The sequence below is a fragment of the Danio aesculapii genome, chromosome 1, assembly GCF_903798145.1.
Source record: "Danio aesculapii chromosome 1, fDanAes4.1, whole genome shotgun sequence".
NCBI classification, from domain to species: domain Eukaryota; kingdom Metazoa; phylum Chordata; class Actinopteri; order Cypriniformes; family Danionidae; genus Danio; species Danio aesculapii.
The window spans coordinates 8,789,903-8,811,205 of record NC_079435.1 but is presented as its reverse complement, the minus strand read 5'-3'; the positions used below and the strand labels follow the sequence as shown (position 1 = coordinate 8,811,205).

The 21,303-nt window shown below is 38.7% G+C and overlaps 1 protein-coding gene across 6 annotated transcripts in view; it reads left to right on the top strand.

Annotated features, from left to right (window-relative positions):
- The window catches only part of LOC130224827 (nuclear factor 1 X-type-like), a 223,034-nt gene that overhangs the window by 20,334 nt on the left and 181,397 nt on the right, over positions 1 to 21,303 (top strand). The window contains exon 1 of one of the 6 annotated variants that reach the window (XM_056456505.1): positions 8,527 to 8,730. The exons of the other annotated variants lie outside the window; for them this stretch is intronic. Within the exon in view, the coding sequence (XP_056312480.1) occupies positions 8,704 to 8,730 (27 nt within the window). The 5' untranslated portion in view covers positions 8,527 to 8,703. Of the gene's footprint in view, positions 1 to 8,526; positions 8,731 to 21,303 lie in introns of those variants that run through there. 6 annotated transcript variants of the gene reach the window in all.

Genomic DNA, 21,303 nt, shown 5'->3' with positions numbered 1-21,303 from the left:
TGAAGCCACAGAATAATCATTTTTGGTTCCACAAAGAACATTTTAGACCAGAGATGCCCAAAGTAGGGCCTGCAGGCCAAAGTTGGCCCATGGTAACCTTTGATTTTTCCCACCATCCCATCAAAAAGAGAGGGAGAATGATGGGGAGGTGGTTGGGATGAATGCCTTTGACAGAGATTGTCATTTCAAATTTATCGTAACCTTTTGTTTCTCTGTTTTTATTTCTGAGCTACAAACTGAAATAATTGATTTAATTAAATGTTGTCAACGAATCAGACTTTTAAAATATAAAATATCTGCGAGCAAATCGAGGTAAAGGCAGGAGCAGCTTGACTATTGTATCCCACATTGAACTCCATTGTGTTATGAATGGGTTTGTTTATGTTTTTACTGTTATTAATAAAGTTCATTATTTAATAAAGTTCATTATTAAATGTTGCAAATGACACTGCATTAGTTAATATGATTTATAGCAATGCTTTATTATTTTTAAATATTACTGAATAAAATAGGAAATTATCCAAATTTGTTGTATATATTTGGGCCACAACCCTCAATCAAGTTTGATTTTTGGCCCTTTATAGGAATTGGTTTGAGCACGCCTTTATAGTTTGAGCACGCCTGTTTTAGACAAAAGAAATATTTTTTTCTTATCATAAGGACCATTGTAATAATCCAAAATAACTTTTTAGTCCTAAAAAAAGCCTTTTTTAAAGAATGAAAAACTGAAAGGTAATTTAGGGAAGCCAAATTAATTCTAATCATTAAAAAAAAAAAATGTTGATCATTGACATTAATGATTTCATGAAGCATGTTGGACATTTGCTTTGAGGCTCCTTTTACTGTATGTGTAAGAAGAACGTCAACCTAAAACATGTCTCTGATTAAAATGATTGGTTGCGCTAGAAATTCTGCCTTGACAACCACGCTGATTGGTCGATATATGTTATATGATATATGTTATATGACACCTGATGAAGACCATGTAGGTCGAATTGTTGCAATATTAAAAAAAAGAAAAAACTTTGAGAGCTAAAGTGGCAGTGTGCCGATTTTCTTTTGATTATATGACACAAGGTGGTCATTTAGCATGTGATGCTGAATTTTGCTGAAGCGCAGTGGGACAGAGGCACTACCTGAATCCATCTGACGAAAAAGAGAAGTTCAATTAGTAAGTAGATATTAAATGCTTATGTACATTTTTCTGGTGGCACAGTGGGTAAAGCTGTCGCTTCACAGCAAGAAGGTCGCTGGTTCGAGTCCCGGCTCGGCCAGTTGGCTTTTCAATGTGGACTTTGCTTGTTCTCCCTGTGTTGGCGTGGGTTTCCTCCGGGTGCTCCGGTCTCCCCCACAGTCCAAAGACATGCGCTATAGGTGAATTTAATAAACTAAATTGTCCGTCGTGTATGTGTGTATGTCCTGCTCCTACAGGTTGGGGGTTCAGCGTTGGGCTAACGACCCACCTCCTAAAAATGTATATGTTACGAAACACCAACATGGTATGGCAAAATATCAACTTCGATATAAACAGCACTGGGAGTAAGTAAAAATATACAGCTGAAATATTTGGAAGTTTAGTCTTTTAGCCATTTTAAGTTATCTGTAATTAAACATTTAAGTTATCTGTACTTAAACATTTAAGTTATCTGTAATTAAACATTTAAGTTAATTCAATGAAGAGACCACATTTGGGCGTCATGGTGGTGCAGTGGGTAGCACGATCATCTCACAGCAAGAAGGTCACTGATTCGAACCCCGGCTGGGTCATTTGGCATTTCTGTGTGGAGTTTGTATGTTCTTCTTGTGTTGAAGTGGGTTTCCTCCGGGTGCTTTGGTTACCCCCACAGTCCAAACAATTGAGTTGTCAATTTCCCATTACTCAAATGAACTGAAGGAATCACTTTCCGCAAATCATTTGAGTAGTCTCAACTTATTAGGGTTTACAGTGTACAGGGATAAAGCAAGGTAACTAACTATGCTTGAAAAAATGACGTCTGCAAAATTGTTGCAAACAATTTATATGGGTTGAATTTACACAAACAAATTAAATTTAGTAACATATAACATAATTAGTTAACTTAAAAAAAATGAGTAAATACAAGTAATCATTCGTGAATTATTTTTTTCAGTGTAACTTATTCTTTATTTGATCAGATAAAAGCTCCAAAGGAGAGTTTTTGCAGCGGCCATTAAATAACTCCATATGCAAAGTTTGAATGTTAAAGGTTCTTCAACACTGTAAAGGTGATTTATTTATTTTACTTTAAAACCATGAGTAAACCGGTTGCCTTAAAAGCGACAAGTTTTACTTTACCTTAATAAGTGAGTAAACCCATTGAAACTTGGAACTGTTAAGTTGATTATACTCAATATTTATAATTATGCACATAGTTCATTCGCAACACGTTTACTCACATAATTTAAGTAAATTTAACTAATCGGTTTAAAAGCAGTAGGTTTACTCTCATATTTTAAGAAAAGTCAACTAATTGTTTTAAAAGCAGTAAGTTTACTCACTTATTCTAAGTAAAGCCAACTAATCGGTTTAAAAGCAGTAGGTTTACTCACCTATTCTAAGCAAAGGCAACTAATCGGTTTAAAAGCAGTAAGTTTACTCACTTATTCTGAGTAAAGTCAAGTAATCGATTTAAAAGCAGTAGGTTTATCCACATATTTAAAGTCAAGTAATCGATTTAAAAGCAGTAGGTTTACCCACATATTTAAAGTCAAGTAATCAGTTTAAAAACAGTAGGTTTATCCACATATTTAAAGTCAAGTAATCGATTTAAAAGCAGTAGGTTTACCCACATATTTAAAGTCAAGTAATCAGTTTAAAAGCAGTAGGTTCACCCACATATTTTAAGTAAAGTCAACTAATCGGTTTAAAAGCAGTAGGTTTACCCACATATTTTAAGTCAACTAATCGGTTTAAAAGCAGTAGGTTTACCCACATATTTTAAGTCAACTAATCGGTTTAAAAGCAGTAGGTTCACCCACATATTTTAAGTAAAGTCAACTAATCGGTTTAAAAGCAGTAGGTTTACCCACAAATTTTAAGTAAAGTCAACTAATTGGTTTAAAAGCAGTAGGTTCACCCACATATTTAAAGTCAAGTAATCAGTTTAAAAGCAGTAAGTTTACTCACTTATTCTGAGTAAAGTCAAGTAATTGGTTTAAAAGCAGTAGGTTCACCCACATATTTAAAGTCAAGTAATCAGTTTAAAAGCAGTAGGTTCACCCACATATTTTAAGTAAAGTCAACTAATTGGTTTAAAAGCAGTAGGTTCACCCACATATTTTAAGTCAACTAATTGGTTTAAAAGCAGTAGGTTTACCCACATATTTTAAGTAAAGTCAACTAATCGGTTTAAAAGCAGTAGGTTTACCCACAAATTTTAAGTCAACTAATCGGTTTAAAAGCAGTAGGTTTACCCACATATTTTAAGTAAAGTCAACTAATCGGTTTAAAAGCAGTAGGTTTACCCACAAATTTTAAGTAAAGTCAACTAATTAGTTTAAAAGCAGTAGGTTCACCCACATATTTTAAGTCAACTAATCGGTTTAAAAGCAGTAGGTTCACCCACATATTTTAAGTCAACTAATCGGTTTAAAAGCAGTAGGTTTACTCACATATTTTAAGTAAAGTAAACTAATCGGTTTAAAAGCTGTAGGTTTACTCATGTTAAGTAATGTCAACTCATAATTTTTTTACAGTGAAGAAACCATAGATGCTAACAAAAAACCTTTATTTTTAGGAGAATACAACAGGAATAAGGTTGTAGTACTCATTTCATCTCAATCAGCAATTTTTTTTCTTAATCTATAAACTGTTAATTATCAGCATGGTAAAATCTGCCTTCGTGACCTGTGGTTGTCATTTCTAAAACAATCGGCAGCCCTAAATTCCAAGATCTGCTTTCACAGATGTTGATTAAGCTTTGTGCTGGATTAAGCCTGTAGTCCTGGATTAAAATGGGCCGTAATTTGTAAGTCCCCTTTGTGGTGTTGGCTTAAGCGGCCCATGAGAATGGCGTCCTAATAAAAGAGCAGGCTAATCTGCCTCTTAAAGTTTGACAGCAGAGGCACAGCAGAGTTTCACGGCTGGAGAAGGTGCAAGATAAGCATAGTTGAGCGTGCCGCTAGGCAGCCTGGGCGCTGTGGTTTGCCACAAAACAGATGTGGATTTAGGAGACCACCCTGCAATAGTGTAATGCAGGACCGGGGCCTATAGATGAGTCATAGAAAAAGAGAGAGGGGGAGAAACGGGTTCCTTACCTTACATTAACTCGCTGAAGTAAAGCCTGCAGCATTAGTATTGCGTCTTACTGTAAATGCAGGCCACTGACGACAAGAATGCAGTCATTCCTGCTGCCATTGATCGCGCTTTGCATATTTGCTTGGAATTTAAAAATGTGTTTATTATTTTTAAGCTTGCCAATGCTGATGTTTAAGTAAGAATTATTAGCCCTTATGTTAAATTTAAATTCTTTCATATTTTTTTCTCCAATTTCTGTTTAATTCAAAGATTTTTTTCAAAACATTTCTAAACATAATAGTTTTATTGTCAAATTTCTAATAACTGATTTCTTTTAACTTTGCTATGAGGACAGTACATATTCATTCATTCATTCATTCATTCATTCATTCATTTTGGCTTAGTCCCCTTATTGATCTGGGGTCACCACCGCTGAAAGAACCGCCAACTTACACAGCGGATGCCCTTCCAGCCGCAACCCATCACTGGGAAAGACAGTACATATTTAACTAATTATTTTCTAGATACTAGTATTCAGCTCAAAGTGATATTAAAGGCTTAAGTAGGTTAAATATGTTAAAGTTAGGGTATAGGCAAGTCATTGTATTACAATGGTTTGTTTTATAGACAATTTAAACAAATATTGTTTAAGGGGTCTAGTAACATTGACCTTAAAATGGTTTTAAAAAATTAAAAACTGCCTTTATTCTTGCTGAAATAAAACATAATACTTTCTCCAGAAAAAAAAATAGGGAACACTTTAATAATTTGAATTAAATATCACTTGAAAAGAATAAATATTGCACAGGAGGGCTAGTAATTTTGTCCTCGACTACATGTGAACACTTTTTGACAACAAAAGACAAAATCTAAGCCATAAAGGGCTGGGCAATTAATCGAAAAATAATCAAAATCAACATTCAGAACCTATAATCGATTAAATTTAAATGTACATACTGTCACCCGACTGTGGATGAGAATTGAGATTGATGAAGAATGATGGGGATGTTTTGATGTTTAGTCGATTCAGCATTGAACGCCACTGTGTTATAAATATGATTTGTTTCATTGCATTAAGTTATCATTTTTAAAAAGGTCATACTGCATTAGTTAATATGCTTTAAAGTAATGTTTTCCATTTATTTTGAAATATTATTAAATAAATTATGACAACTTTAATGTAATATAGTTTGGTATATTAAAGTGACATTTAAAGGCTTAACTAGGTTAAAGTTGGGGTAATCAGGCAAGTCATTGTAAAAGAAATATTGCTTACGTGGGCTTAATATTGACCTTAAAATGGAATTAAAAAAATTAAAAACTGCTTTTATTCTAGCTGATCTAGCCAATAATACTTTCTCTAAAAGAAAAATGTAGGAAATAATTAAAATATCACTTGAAAAAGGATACATATTGCACAGGAGGGCTAATAATTTTGCCTTTGACTTTATGTGAACACCTTTTATGACAACAGAAGACAAAATGTATGCCATATAGGGCTGGCCGATTAATCGAAGAGTAAATGAAATCGACATTCAGAACCTTTAATCAACCTAATTTTTCCGGGAGGATTTTTTCCGATCACTTTCTCTACCACACGTGGAGCCACATAACCCTGCTCTGTTAAAGACTGAGGTGGATTTATATTTCTGCGGCCACTTTGCAGCCACATCTGATCTCTGGTCAAGTAGGGTGATGGAGCTATTCTTGAGCCTTTGCACTACATTCAAAGTCAAGTCAAAGTCAGCTTTATTGTCATATCAACCACATGTACAGGACATGCAGAGAATCGAAATTGCATTACTCTCAGACCCTATAGCTGCCTAACATATAATATTAATACAAAAAGTAGAATTTAAAAAAGAAATTATAATAAATACAATTACACCTTTAATGAAACCTGAAAATATAAATAGAAAATAAACATTTGTAAACAATACAGTTACATTTAAGGGCAGGGAGTGCAAACCAGAGTCGTGCAGATGCAAGTATATAGTGCAAAAAAATACAGTATAATGTAAAACAGTATATAGTGAAGACTTGTAAACATGATAATTATGATAAAGTGACAGTCTTAATAATATACATTGACAATGATTGTAAGCTGCGCCAGAGATGCCTTAAGACGGCATATTTTCCATTATTTTAAATTTATTATTTACATTAAAATATTTGTTTACAGAAGATGCAAGAAATGCAGTGTTTAAAATATTATTTACAGGATATACAAGAGTTACTTTATTTAGAAGAGATACTGCTTATGTTCTACTTTTTATATAAAAAACACTGAGAATTATTTATTGTGTTCAAAAGTGCGAGTTATTTATTAAGTGAGTGTTCATTTTAGTCAATGTGTGTTTAATTTCAGTTGTTCAACGTTGATGTTTAATAAATAATCATAGATCGTAGATAGTGTGTGTTTCCTTCCATTATTTTAAAATCAAGTAATGTAATTTCATTCAGAAATCTCTCATATGTAATTTGTGAACATATTTACTGTACAAAACTTGAGGCCAACAAAACAAAATAAATAAAATAATCGTTCATTAATCGAGTTAAAATGTTCAATTAATCGAGGTTTTGATTTTAGGCCAAATCCCCCAGCCCTAATGCCATATTTACAAATACAAAACTTAAAAAGACCGAACTCATTGATCACAAGGTCTGTCGGAAGACTGTATAGCTCAATGATGCCCAAAGTAGGGCCTGAGGGCCAAAGTTGGCCTGTGGTATAACCTTTGATTTGGCCAGCCATCCCATCTGAGAAGCAAGGAAGAATGATGGAGATGTTTTATTGTTACTGAAATTAAATGTTTCAATTAAATGGCGTAAACAAATCTAATTTTGTTTAAATGTACAGTTGAAGTCAGAATTATTAGCCCCCCTGTTTATTTTTTCCCCAATTTCTGTTTAACGGAGAGAAGATTTTTCTCAACACATTTCTAAACATAATAGCTTTAATAACTCATTCCTAATAACTGATTTATTTGATCTTTGTCATGATGACAGTAAATAATATTTGACTAGATATTTTTCAGGACACTTCTATACAGCTTAAAGTGACATTTAAAGGCTTAACTAGGTTAATTAGGTTAACTAGGCAGGTTAGGGTAATTAGGCAAGTTATTGTATAACGATGGTTTGTTCTGTAGACTATCGAAAAATATATAGCTTAAAGGGGCTAATAATATTGACCTTAAAATGGTCTTTAAAAAATTAAAAACTGCTTTTATTCTAGCCAAAATAAAACAAATAAGACTTTCTCCAGGAGAAAAAATATTATCAGACATACTGTGAAAATTTCCTTGCTGTGTTAAACATAATTTGGGAAATATTTAAAAAAGAAAAAAAAGTTCAAAGGGGGCGAATAATTCTGACTTGAACTGCTTGTCACTCAACAATGGATAATGAATGAGGTTAATGAAGGTTAATGTTTTGATGTTTAGCGTATTCAGCAGTGAACTCCACTGTGTTATTAAATGTGACTATGTTTTTATTGCATTAAGTCAGGGGTGTCCAAACTCGGTCCCGGAGGGCCGGTGTCCTGTAGCTCCGACTTCCTTCAACACACCTTCCGGGAAGTTTTAATATACATAGAAAGAGCTTGATTAGCTGCTTTAGATGCGTTTAATTGCGGTTAGAACTAAAATATGCAGGATACCAAGACCGAGTTTGGGCATCCTAGCATTGTTATAATTTAAAAAGTACATACTGCATTAGTTAATATCCTTTAAAGTAATGTTTTCTATTTATTTTGAAATATTATCAAATAAATTAGGAAATGGCAACTTTAATGTAATATAGTTTGGTATTTACCTTCGGCCCACAGCTCTCAGTGATATTTGGATTTTGGCCCTTCATACGGAAAAGTTTGGGCACCGCTGGTATAGCTGATTTAAATATCTAGCTCAAATAAATGGGGAAAACCCACAAAACTGAGATGATAATAATGGTATATCATTAATCATATCTGTTATCAGTAAATAAGTGTTGCTTATTATTATTATTATTATTATTATTATTATTATTATTATTATTATTAACTGTACTGTGCACTTTTCGCAATGCATTCTGCCAGACTGGCCTTGAATGACACCAGTGTTCTGTATACATTACTCAAGTTTTGCGTGCTTCACCTTTCCTATCTCTTGATGAATGCAGGCTGTTGCAAGACTGTAGTAGATTATAAACAACTTCTTCAGCCTGCCCTTATATTAGATAAAGGGGAGAGAGAGCGAAGGGGGAGTGAAAGAAGGAAAGGAAAGTTTCTTTTTTTTTTCCTGCTAAAGTTTGAGCTTTCACTTTCTGCCTTCGAGGCGGGGTTAGCGGCGAGAGCAGCATGGAGTAAACGCAAGGGGGGACGGCGAGCAATTGCAATGCAGAAACGCGGCGAACTTCCACTCAACTTCAAAACGCAAATCATTTCCCGCCTTTGAGACAGGCTAGCTATGTATTCCCCGTACTGCTTGACACAGGTAAATACCTTCATTTTAATTAACCGGTCATGTGCGTGTGTGTGTGTGTGTTTTCGGATGCTGCATTGTAGAACTTGCTGTCTTGTGTGTTGCTTCTCATTTAAATGCATGTGAAGTTTTGCGTTGCGACCTTTAAGACTTTATTTGTTGTCCTCGCGAATATGTGCAGATCGCGCGCGCGCGGAGTCGTTCAGGAACTCTGCTCGTGCGTTTCATTGCACATGGGATCCGAGAGAAAATGGCGCTTCTCCCAAATCTATTTTATATAAAAGGAGACGAGATGATCAGCGCGACGAGCACGTCCAACGCTATTTTCTAAAGTTAAACTCTGAGTTATGGTAATAATAAGTTGTTTCTTCTATGCTGCGATGTTTCTGATGAGCCGACAGTGTGTCCAAATGCTCCGTGCATGAACTCGTCCGCGCCCGCATTCAGAGAGACGTGAAGTCAGATTGATCTACCTGTCCTGAGTGGGAAAAATGTCATCCTTCATTTTAGGATTTTGTGTTCTTCGTTTATTTATTTGCAATAAAACAAGCCACTGAAACTAATAGATACATGAGAAATAAAACAAAGTGTTTTGAAGCGCTTGCTTTTAAAGCGAATAATGCATGCGAGAAAAGTGCAACATGCGTTATGCAACAGGCTATTATATGCATATGCAGCGTATATGCTATTATTAAAAAAATATCTGTTAGTAAGTTTTGTAGTGCAGTGCACTGATTTATAATTTATAGATTTTCTTTTTTTATCTCGGAGGCTTGAAGCTTGTTTAGTTTATGTGAGGAGAGGACACGCACACTGCCCTTAATATATGCTATTTCAGTAAATCAAGATCTTGGCGTTTATACAGTACACACAGCACAACTTAAACATTAACGTGATTAAACCTATTTTCAAGACTACAGTGAAATTGTTTACTTTAATAGATATAGGTCGAGGTTTAATTCAAGCAAGCCGTGTCGACTAACTTGATGGCCATCAATCCTTGAAAAATAGTATTCTCTCTCTCTTAGCGGATCCTCAATATTATTATTCAGCTTTTTATTTTTTAGGAAGAAAAGTCATGCCTTTGCTGCATAGCAAAATATGCAAGTCAACAAAAAGCATGCTGTGATTTATTTTTTCTAGCCTTCTCTATGAAGCTGTATAGCTGGTTTGAATAGTTTCCCACAGACAACATATGCTTAAGAATGTTAATCAGCATTTAATATGCTGCAAGATCATTATTTTAACATGCTTTTGTTTTTTAATATACAGCCTCTCCATGGCGGCCTACACTTAAAGCCTTTTTGCACAAGCACTAGTATGTTTAAGCAAGCATTTCAGCTGAAGTGTGTGTGTGTGTGTGTGTGTGTGTGTGTGTATTTTTAATAAGAAATTGAAAATATATGTGCAGTTTTATGCCATGCATTTATGCGCGTAAGGGCTTGTTTTATGCCGCTTTAAGGAGTCGAGCTGCGGCTGGAATCTCCTCCGACGCCTCGCGCATTTTGGCCCAGTTTTTGTGGCAGTCGCTTTTTCTGGCTCTTAAATGTCCCTCTATTGCACACATTTGACAGATCTTTAAAATAACTTTCATTTTGGGCAAGAAATAAGTTCTAGACTTCCTAATAGCTTTGTCCGTTTACGCACAATTATTATATCTGTTGTCGTAATTGATTTCTTTAATCTATTTCTTTATTTTGTTGGAGGATTTTTTAGTCTTGGCTTCCATTTTAGTCTTGGCTGCAAAATAGGCCTTTCTCTTTTCCTCCACACGACAGACTGGGTCACGCCAAACTGTCGGTGAATCAAGGCGTCTAGTGGTGTGTGTCTAAAATAAATCTCCTTTTCTTGCATTTTGCATAGTCGACGGCTTTGTCTTTGTGTAAGGGGAATAATTGCTTTTCTTGCTAATTATAATTGTCTTGCTGCAAATGCAACACTCTCAAAGTAAAGTAAGGCCTGAACGGCCTTTTGTAAAGCATGTACAAATGCACTAAGCATGCCTTTTTTATTAATAATCATTTGCGTTTTTAAACGAGATGTGTGTGGTTTCATTTATTATTAAAGGGTTATAATATGAAGAATGTGTTTGCAGTTCTGTGCCACAAAGGTTTTGCGCTTGGAGAAACGCTTCTGCATCGCGCGGCCTAGTAGCACAATGCGCATTCAAATGCAATTATTAGACTATATTAGCTGCTACTTTTACTATTTATTTGTTGTCTTGTGGTGTCATGAATATATATATATTTTTTTAAATTAGCAATTTCGCAATTGTCATTTTAAAAGGGTTGAATATTTTAACATTTGCAGTCGAAAACTGGTGGAGGTCCAGTTAACAGTGCTGAAATGTCAGGGTTGTTGGCAGATGATATCCGAAATAAATGTTTATTATTATATTATTTTAATATATTAATATTTTATATTTGATATTATTTTATTATATCATGGCAAGTTCTCAAAATGTTCTTTATTTACATGCTTGAACGGCAAATTTCAAATAGCTTTTGTAACATTTATCAATGTAAAAATATTTTATATAGGCCTACACTGTAATCCTGGTTGCCTTAATTTTGAGCTAAATCAAATTAACCTTATGAGTCTATTGAATTTAAAGTGTTAAACTGACTTAAAACAGCTTGCGTAACTTATACAATTAAGTTAGAATATAATTAGCTTAGTTTAATAAGTTGCAATGACCTAAAAACATATGCTGTCAGGACTAATTGATCATATAATTTTTTACAGTGTACAAATATAAAAGATGTTTCTTAATGCAAATATTTAATGGTCAATCTACTTGACCTATAATTGATCAAATAATGTATTTATTCTAAAATGGTCCTCTCCCTTTTTTATTACTTTCTTATATAGGCTGTATGACAACAAAATAATCCTCCACACAGACAAATAGCAGGCAACTTCAAAAAAAAAAAAAAAAAAACTAAAATTGTAAGCAATTAAAATGCATTTACTTATTTTTTTTTTAAATAAATAAATAAATAAATAAATGCTTTATTAAACAAATATGAAAACAACTTTCTGGACACGTGTTCATTATGACATATCTATTTATATATGATCATGTATAGTATTTATTCATGCTTAATCCGTGTATTTGCAAAAGTATTTTGCCGATTCACATTTTTTTTTGCATTATGTGTTGTCTAATTATTAGTGTTTACATATCATGCAGTTGTTCTTTTTTTTTGGTAACAAAGTGTCTCAGACGCACATATGAGTGAAAGCGAGGGGAGAAAGGGCCACGGCTTACGAGTAAAGCCTCAAACCTTTATCATACTGATTTACAGCGTCTTTCAGCCGGTGTTGGCATTAACTCGACTCTGATTTTTGATCGCCACGATAAAAAGATTCTTCAAACCTGCAATCGCGCCACGTATACTGTGCGTGTGTTAAAAAGAAACCCTCCTTTGTCTCTTGTGGCTTTAGATACGATTCAGATTGCAGGCTGGATAAATCTTGCGGCAGGCCACGTTTACGGTGCAGTCATTTCTTTGGGTGAGGTTTTGGCGTTGCATTTAGAGAAGATGGAGATAAGGGATATGCATCGTAATTCCACCTGCCTTTATGTTTACACTCCTTCAAGACAAGTCTGATTTGTCGTCTTTCTTTTTTTAATTAGGGTTAATTATTAAAAATAAACGAGGACGCGCGCGTAAATGTAAACAATAGGTCTTGCTAATGAATTATTAACATGGATAAAAGGCTTTCTGGAATGGACCGAACAGGTGGGGAATCTCAAGCTTTCCTACGTAATGGAAGTGAAGCATGGTTTGCCAAATGTGCAAAATGTCGTTCGGGGGGCTAAAGGCCTCAGATGGGGCCTTGCACATGTCTCGGGACAAGTGGTTAGCATTAAGTTTTAATGCATTTCGAATTTTCCAACATTTTCCGCTCTTTTAGATTCGAGGGCGTTGGGGTTTAACCTAGAGTCGCTGTGAATGTGTAATTATCGTTCAGTGTTTATTACATGTGACTCTAAACCACAAAACCAGTAATAATTGTCAAAAATAAATAAATAAATTCAGATCTATACATCACATGAAGGCTGAATATATAAGCTTTGCATTTATGTGTACTTTTGTTTGGGGTGGGATAATATTGGCAGATATGCAACTGTTATTTGAGAGTTAAAAAAATCGAAATATAAAGGATATTTCTATTTTAAGTTGTCTAAATGACATGTTTAGCAATGCACATTATGTAAAAAGTTTGGATATATTTACAGTAGTCATGGGCCAGTGTAAGATTCTGACAGTATGATGATCTTGGATAAAAATATCACGGTTTTACGATATTGTTTTTTTTATGTCTGGGTAAAAAAACAACAGCTTTTTTCAGCTTTGAACACAATATATTTTATGTTAAGTAACATCTAACATATTTTGGAGCGGTAAAAATGTCAGGCTAAATTATTCAAATGAATCATTGATTTCTGCTGCCTTCATTAGTTTCAAAAACAGATTTCTTTACCATTTTAAATAGCATCTTCAGATATTGTTTCTGCTGGAGATACTGTTGTCTTAGAAAACATTTTTTTTTAACATACACCATAGGAACAGTATTGCAGAAAATTTTGGCGTTATTTAAACCTGGAGTTTTACAAACTGCAGTATACCTTGACAATGGTTATCATCCGATACCTAATTTAGAGTAGGAAATTGGCAAAACATCCAAAACATTTACTTAATATGCTAATGATTTTTGGCTTAAAAGAAATATCAGTAATTTTGACAAAATTTGGATAGAAATTGTTAAAAATGGCTAAAAGTTGTGGTCCAGCGTCACACATCATTCTGATAATTCACTATTTGCTGTACAATAAAGCTTTTAGTAAAATGCTTGCATCATTGAATAATAGAAACATGTATTTACATATAGCTAATATAAGAATTCTGACCGTATGTATTATATATGTTCATATATTCTGAAATACTGTTTGCTTTTAGATGATTTATAAAGTTATTCAGCAAGCTTCGTTTAGCGAGACCATATTTCTGTTATGTTGTGTTCAACTGATCTTTTAAACAACTTTTGTTTTTATCTATTTTTTAAAGTCATTTTTATTATTTGTTTTTATTTTTATTACACGTGTTTCTTTTATTCTTGCTTATGTACGCTCTTTGAATTGCCACTGTGTATGAATTGTGCTAATAAACTTGCCTTGCTTTGATCTATATGATATTGTTTATACATTGTGCGTAGCTATCTTGTTTGATGGCGTCATTTACATTCTGAATGCACTGTTGCTCAACATGCAAAATCTATTTTAACAGTGACTCGCTCTAACACTAATCTCTGTAATGTCAGGTTAAACGGAGCAATTTCACATTAACTGAGTCGTTTCCTATTTCACTAAGTGTTTACCAACTGCTAACTAACCCAAATTTCTCATTTGTCTTTCTTTTTTTGTTGTTTAATGAGTCCTTTGCTCCTTTTAACTGCGCATAGATGGATAATCCGTATTTGGATTTGACCAAACAGCCAATTATTTCACCTGAACTGAAGTGGTGCTGTTGGCAGGCCTCATCCCGCTCTTGATAGATATTGCAGCTTTCCTAAATCTAACGGAGCGATTTAACGATTGTGACAAATGCTGTTTTTCTTTGCCCTGCCTACCTTTGGTGAATTTCCCCTTTCAGCATGGGTCTTTTTGGGACAAGGCTCTGAGGGAGGAAGACATTGCGTCAAACAAAACCCTCAGCTGCTCTTTCCTCCAGTTGTCTTGCTCGGGGAAATCGGGAGGCTGTAACTGGGAGAAAGTGTATGGGAAACACAGAAAGCATACTTCTGAAAACCAGGTTGGAATTGAGGCAGCCGCCCTAGGGAAGAACATTCGATCTCCATTATAGCTCATTTCTATATGGAAAAAGCATCAGTACTCTTATAAAAACAACAAAGTTTGGCTATAAAGTGTCATACTCAATAAAACGCATGACTGTAAACACTTGTGCGCCCCTAGGCAGCTGCTGTAGCATACTATAGTGTTCACCTGAGCTTGTCCTTGAATACACTACAGCAAATAAATCAACCCAGGCTCATTCTGATTACGTACCCCTGTATAGATTTCTGGAGAGCGCTAAATACATCCCAGGAGCTATGTTTTTTGCAGGTTTTATTTTCTTGAATCCGCCAGAGGCTGCTGTGTACACTTTTTCAGATCTCAAATTTCTATCGTGAGTGCCATTCGCACCTGCTTTTCTTGCGTAAATCCACCAGAGGCCGCTTTTGACTAACTGCCTGACTGACTGACCAATCCCCCCAACCTCCACCTTTCCTAAACCCAACCAACAGTGTTTTCAAATGCAATCTAGAAAGAGAAAAGCCCTCATGGCTGCCTGATTTTTACCACATTTTCAGATTTTACCACATTCTCACTTGTTTATTTTGTTTTATTTTTTGGCTTCTGTTTTTGTATTACCCGCTTTCTGGAATTGTTCTTTGCCAGACTCAAACCCTCTCATCACGGTCAACAATGTATGTGGCCAGCCATTGGACAACTGGTTACAGTGGAAAAGCCGTCCACATGGAGGTAAGCGGTCAGCTGGTAGCGCGAAAAGGAATGGCGTCATACTGCCCCCTACTGTTCGTTTTAAAGATGAAATGCAGCCATACGTTCCTCTTACGATTTCCAGAAACGTATTTAGGGCTACGTTTTCATAAATGAGCTCGTGTTGCAATAGATCATCGGGAAAGCAAAAAAATGCAAAAAAAAACTATTTTCGGGAAAGCAAAAAAAACAATTTTTTTTTTTTTCATAAATTGTTTCTTTAAGAAGTTTAAATATCCTGAAACTGGAACTGAAACGGCTCTTTAGTGGCACTCCGTGTTGGACATCCCATTGTACATTGTTTTTGTCATTGAAAATGTACTTGTCATGGATTGGTCAGGCTCTCACGACCCCCACTCACGAAGATCACCATCACCTGACTTCTAATGAGCACACAGCTGCATCACATTCACGAGCACCAGATAAAAGCACAGCACTCCAGTCGCTCATTGTCCGGGCTCGTCTCGACGAAAGCGGACAACTGAGCGACCACTCAGCGTAGTCATCCTCAGCTAAAACAAACGATTTACTTACCTGTTCTCTTTGTATTCCTCCTAGTCTTCCTGGTCCTCCCGAATCGTCCTGTCTTCCAGTCCTTCCAAGTCTGTGTCATCCTCTGTCAGCTGTATCTGGTGTGTGCTGTCCATCCTCGTGTATTCCTGTTACCCAGCCACGGAGGAAAAGACCCCAACATCATTCCTGATCCTCCTGGCTATCCTTCATGTGCTCCTTGTTGTCATTTAATAAACACCCTAACGTTTCCTTACCTCTGTCTCCTGTCCGCTTCATAACAGAAGCCCGGACCCATAACGACGACAACATGAGCACCCCCGATCACCTTCAAGAGCTGGTGGACCAGTTGAAGCGGATTCTACAGCCACCAGCTCCACTTTCCAACGCACCACCAGCACCGAGCACTTCCGCCTCCACAGTTTCTTCTTCGGCCCTTCCTTCCAGTCCCATGGCCCGACCAGCGCCCTACTCAGGCGGAGCGGGGGAGTGCAATGGTTTTCTGTTACAATGTTCCCTCATATTCGAAATGCAACCTTCTCTATATCCCACAGATAAGTCGAAGATCGCCTACATCGTATCTCTACTCTCTGGACCTGCACTTAAATGGGCTGAGACGATCTGGAACCAAGCCGGGCCGGTCATGAATTCCATCACTACCTTCACGGAGTATTTCAAAGAGGTGTTTGGACGTTCTGATGGGGAAGTAGCCGCTGGAGAGCAGCTGTATCATCTAAAGCAAGGTACTCTATCTACACAGGAATATGCTCTCCGGTTTCGCACTCTAGCAGCTGCAAGTGGATGGAATGAGAGATCGTTGTTGACCACGTACCGGCTCGGCTTGGAACCCACTCTCCGAATCCAACTGGCCACATTAGATGATACAATGGGTCTGGAGAGATTCATCCAACATTCTCTCCGATGTTCCGATCGTCTCCGTTCCTATCAACAGGACACCATCACCCCCTCGTCTGCACTCCTCCAATCGCCTGAGTCAACAGCCTCTCCAGAACCAGAACCCATGATAATAGAGTCTGGAAGACTGACATCAGCGGAACGACAGAGGAGGCTGACCCGGGGTCTGTGTCTATACTGCGGTGTCAGTGGACACACCCGTATGGAGTGTCCCCTTCGTCCCATTCGGACTTCAGTGAGTGTATTCAGTACGAATATTGAACAATGTAAACCACTTACTACCACCGTACAAATAACTACTGCCTCTATTTCTCTCCTTGTCACAGCCCTCATCGACTCCGGGTCAGCAGGGAACTTCATCTCCCAATCCCTCTGTCGTCAACTCCACCTCCGTACTGAGGCGTCCTCGCATATATACCAGATACAACCGATAACCCAGTGCACTCGATCTTCGACCCGTATCCATCGACAATGCGAAGACATCCTTCTTCAAGTGGGGTTGTTACATCAAGAGAGGATTCAATTTCTGGTTCTGGAGGGTGCAAATATGGACATCATTCTAGGGCGCCCGTGGCTGGTGAAGCACGATCCCATCATCTCTTGGGGCACAGGAGAGATAAAGAAATGGGGATCTGGATGTACACCTGCCTGTTTTCCAAATCTCCCTCTTCAAGGTCGGAACCCCATTTCTTTGTTTGCAACATCGGTCGAGAGCCCTCCTGAGAAGCAGTCTATCCACATTCCTAAGGAGTACAGCTCCTTTCATGATGTCTTCTGCCCCAAGAGAGCTTCCCAGCTACCGCCGCATCGGCCATGGGACTGCGCGATCGACCTAGTTCCAGATGCCCAGTTGCCAAGAGGTAGGATCTACCCGCTCTCGCTTCCAGAGAATCAGGCAATGGAAGATTACATAAGGGAGGCTCTGAGTCAGGGGTACATACGTCACTCAAAATCACCAGCCGCCTCAAGCTTCTTCTTTGTGGCCAAGAAGGACGGAGGGCTGCGTCCATGCATCGACTACAGGGTCCTAAATAACGGTACAGTAAAATACCGATATCCCCTTCCTCTGGTACCAGCCGCTTTGGAACAGCTCCGAGAAGCTAAAGTCTTCACTAAATTGGACCTCCGCAGCGCGTATAATCTGATAAGAATACGTGAGGGGGACCAATGGAAGACAGCATTCGTGACCCCTACTGGCCACTATGAATATGAGGTCATGCCTTACGGTCTGGTCAACGCCCCCTCCGTATTCCAAAACTTCATTCATGAAGTCCTCCGGGAGTTTCTTCACCACTGTGTAATAGTGTACATAGATGACATCCTCATTTACTCCCGGAGTGAGGCCGAACATCGCCAACACGTTGCGGAGGTCCTACACACATTGAGAGAACATCACCTCTACCTCAAAGCGGAGAAATGCTCATTCCACCAGAAGTCGATTCATTTCTTGGGATACATCATTGACCAAACCGGTATACGTATGGATGGGAAGAAAATTGAGGCTGTTCTATCCTGGTCAGAACCCACTTCCATTAAGGAGCTCCAGAGGTTTCTTGGGTTTGCTAACTTTTATAGACGGTTTATCAAGGACTACAGCAGGATTACATCACCTCTCACTAATCTCCTCAAGGGTAAACCCAAAGGACTGGAGTGGACCAAAGAAGCAGCCGCAGCCTTCCGCCTTCTTAAGAAGGAGTTCACAAGGGCCCCACTCCTGACTCATCCTGACCCAAATCTTCCTTTCGTGGTGGAAGTGGACGCATCCACCACCGGCGTCGGGGCAGTATTATCTCAACATCATGATACACCGCCCCGACTGCATCCCTGTGCCTATTTCTCTCGGAAGTTGAGCCCGGCGGAGCAGAATTACAGCATAGGAGACAGGGAGCTTCTAGCAATCAAGCTAGCCTTGGAGGAGTGGCGTCACTGGTTGGAGGGAGCCAAACATCCGTTCCAGGTGATCACAGATCACAAAAACCTCCAATACATCAAAGAGGCCAAGAGACTATGTCCACGTCAAGCCAGATGGTCACTTTTCTTCTCACGTTTTGATTTCTCCATTTCCTATCGTCCAGGACCCAAGAATCTAAGAGCAGACGCTCTCTCTCGTTTACACGAGCATCACGATCATGAAGAACTCCCAACGAAGATTCTTCCCGAACACATCTCCATTTGTCCGATCACCTGGAACGCTCCTCCAGTCGTTGCCACTCCGGAAGCCCCTGCTCCGCCGGGATGCCCTCCTCATCGGCAGTTCATACCACCTGAACACCGGGTAGATCTGATCCACTCCTTACATACCTCGCTAGGCACTGGACATCCAGGGATCAACAATACTCTCTCGCTAGTATCCCAACGATTCTGGTGGCCAAACATGGCAAGGGATGTGAGGCAATATGTTCAGGGCTGTAAGGACTGTGCCCAATCCAAGAGCCCACGTCATCTACCCGCTGGAAAGCTCCATCCCTTGCCGATTCCGAACCGTCCCTGGTCACACCTAGGAGTGGACTTTATCACTGACCTCCCTTCGTCAGAAGGTAATACCTGTATTCTAGTCATAGTAGATAGATTCTCAAAGTTTGTCAAACTAATCCCTCTGAAAGGTCTTCCCACAGCCTTTGAAACTGCCGACAATATCTTTAATCAAGTCTTCAGGTCATTTGGTATTCCAGAAGATATTGTGTCGGACAGAGGTCCACAGTTCATCTCACGTCTATGGAAAGCCTTCTTCAAGCTCCTAGGTGTGGCCGTCAGCCTCTCTTCTGGATATCATCCCCAAACCAACGGGCAGACAGAGAGGAAGATTCAGGAGGTGGGACGGTTCCTGAGGACCTTCTGCAGTGGTCACCAGAACTCCTGGAGCCAGTATTTGGGCTGGGCAGAATATGCCCAAAATTCACTGCGGCAACCCTCCACCGGACTCACGCCATTCCAGTGCGTCCTGGGCTTCCAACCACCGCTCTTTCCCTGGGATGGCGAACCATCTGATGTCCCCGCAGTGGATCACTGGTTCCGGGAGAGCGAGAGAGTCTGGGACGAGGCTCATCAACATCTGCAGAGGGCAGTCCGTCGAAGCAAGGTAACCGCCGATAGAAGAAGGTCTGAAGAACCCAGATACACACCCGGACAAAAGGTGTGGCTATCCACCCGGGACATACGCATGCGACTGCCCTCTCGCAAGTTAAGTCCCCGATTTGTTGGTCCCTTCACCATCGTGGAACAGGTTAACCCCGTCACCTACAAACTACAATTACCCTCTCACTACCGTATTCACCCTACATTCCACGTATCACTCCTGAAACCCTATCACGATCCTGTTCTTCCCTCCACAGAGCCTGACCACGAAGAGGAACCCCCTCCTCCACTGCTCCTAGAAGAAGGAGCCGTCTACGCAGTGAAGGAGATCTTGCGTTCCCGACGTCGTGGTGGCCAGTTGGAGTACCTGGTGGACTGGGAAGGGTACGGCCCCGAAGAAAGGACATGGGTTCCCAGAGCTGATATTCTCGATCCTAGTCTCATGGTGGAGTTTCATGAGAGCCACCCTGAGTTCCCAGCGCCTAGAGGCAGAGGGAGACCACCACGGCGTCGGAGGTGTCGGCCCTCAGGAGCGGGCCCTGGGGAGGGGGGTACTGTCATGGATTGGTCAGGCTCTCACGACCCCCACTCACGAAGATCACCATCACCTGACTTCTAATGAGCACACAGCTGCATCACATTCACGAGCACCAGATAAAAGCACAGCACTCCAGTCGCTCATTGTCCGGGCTCGTCTCGACGAAAGCGGACAACTGAGCGACCACTCAGCGTAGTCATCCTCAGCTAAAACAAACGATTTACTTACCTGTTCTCTTTGTATTCCTCCTAGTCTTCCTGGTCCTCCCGAATCGTCCTGTCTTCCAGTCCTTCCAAGTCTGTGTCATCCTCTGTCAGCTGTATCTGGTGTGTGCTGTCCATCCTCGTGTATTCCTGTTACCCAGCCACGGAGGAAAAGACCCCAACATCATTCCTGATCCTCCTGGCTATCCTTCATGTGCTCCTTGTTGTCATTTAATAAACACCCTAACGTTTCCTTACCTCTGTCTCCTGTCCGCTTCATAACAGTACTCACCATTTACTCTCACACTCAACATTTATATATTTATTTTGAGGAAAGCTAAAACTTATTGACTTCCATAATAGATGTCATAAAAGAACAAATACTATGGTCATCAGTGGTTACAGGTTTTCAGCGTTCTTCAAAATAATCCCACGAGGAAATGTAACTATTTTACATTTTGTCATTTTAGTGGCTAATTCGTACAAATTTGTACGTGTTCAAAAAGTAAAAATCGTACAATTTTAAAAAGGAAGCGTAGCATCCAACCCCGGCCTTAAACCTTCATTGGTGGATAAGCATATCGTACAAAAATGTACAAATGAGATCATGCTAATTCATACGAATTAGCCACTAGATCAAAAAGTTACGAATTCCCATGATTTTTACTAGCACTTTATTTATTTTTTGATTTTTACTAGCACTTTATTATATATATATATATATATATAGTATAAATAGAGTAAATGTTGACAGAATATTCATTTTTGAGTGAACT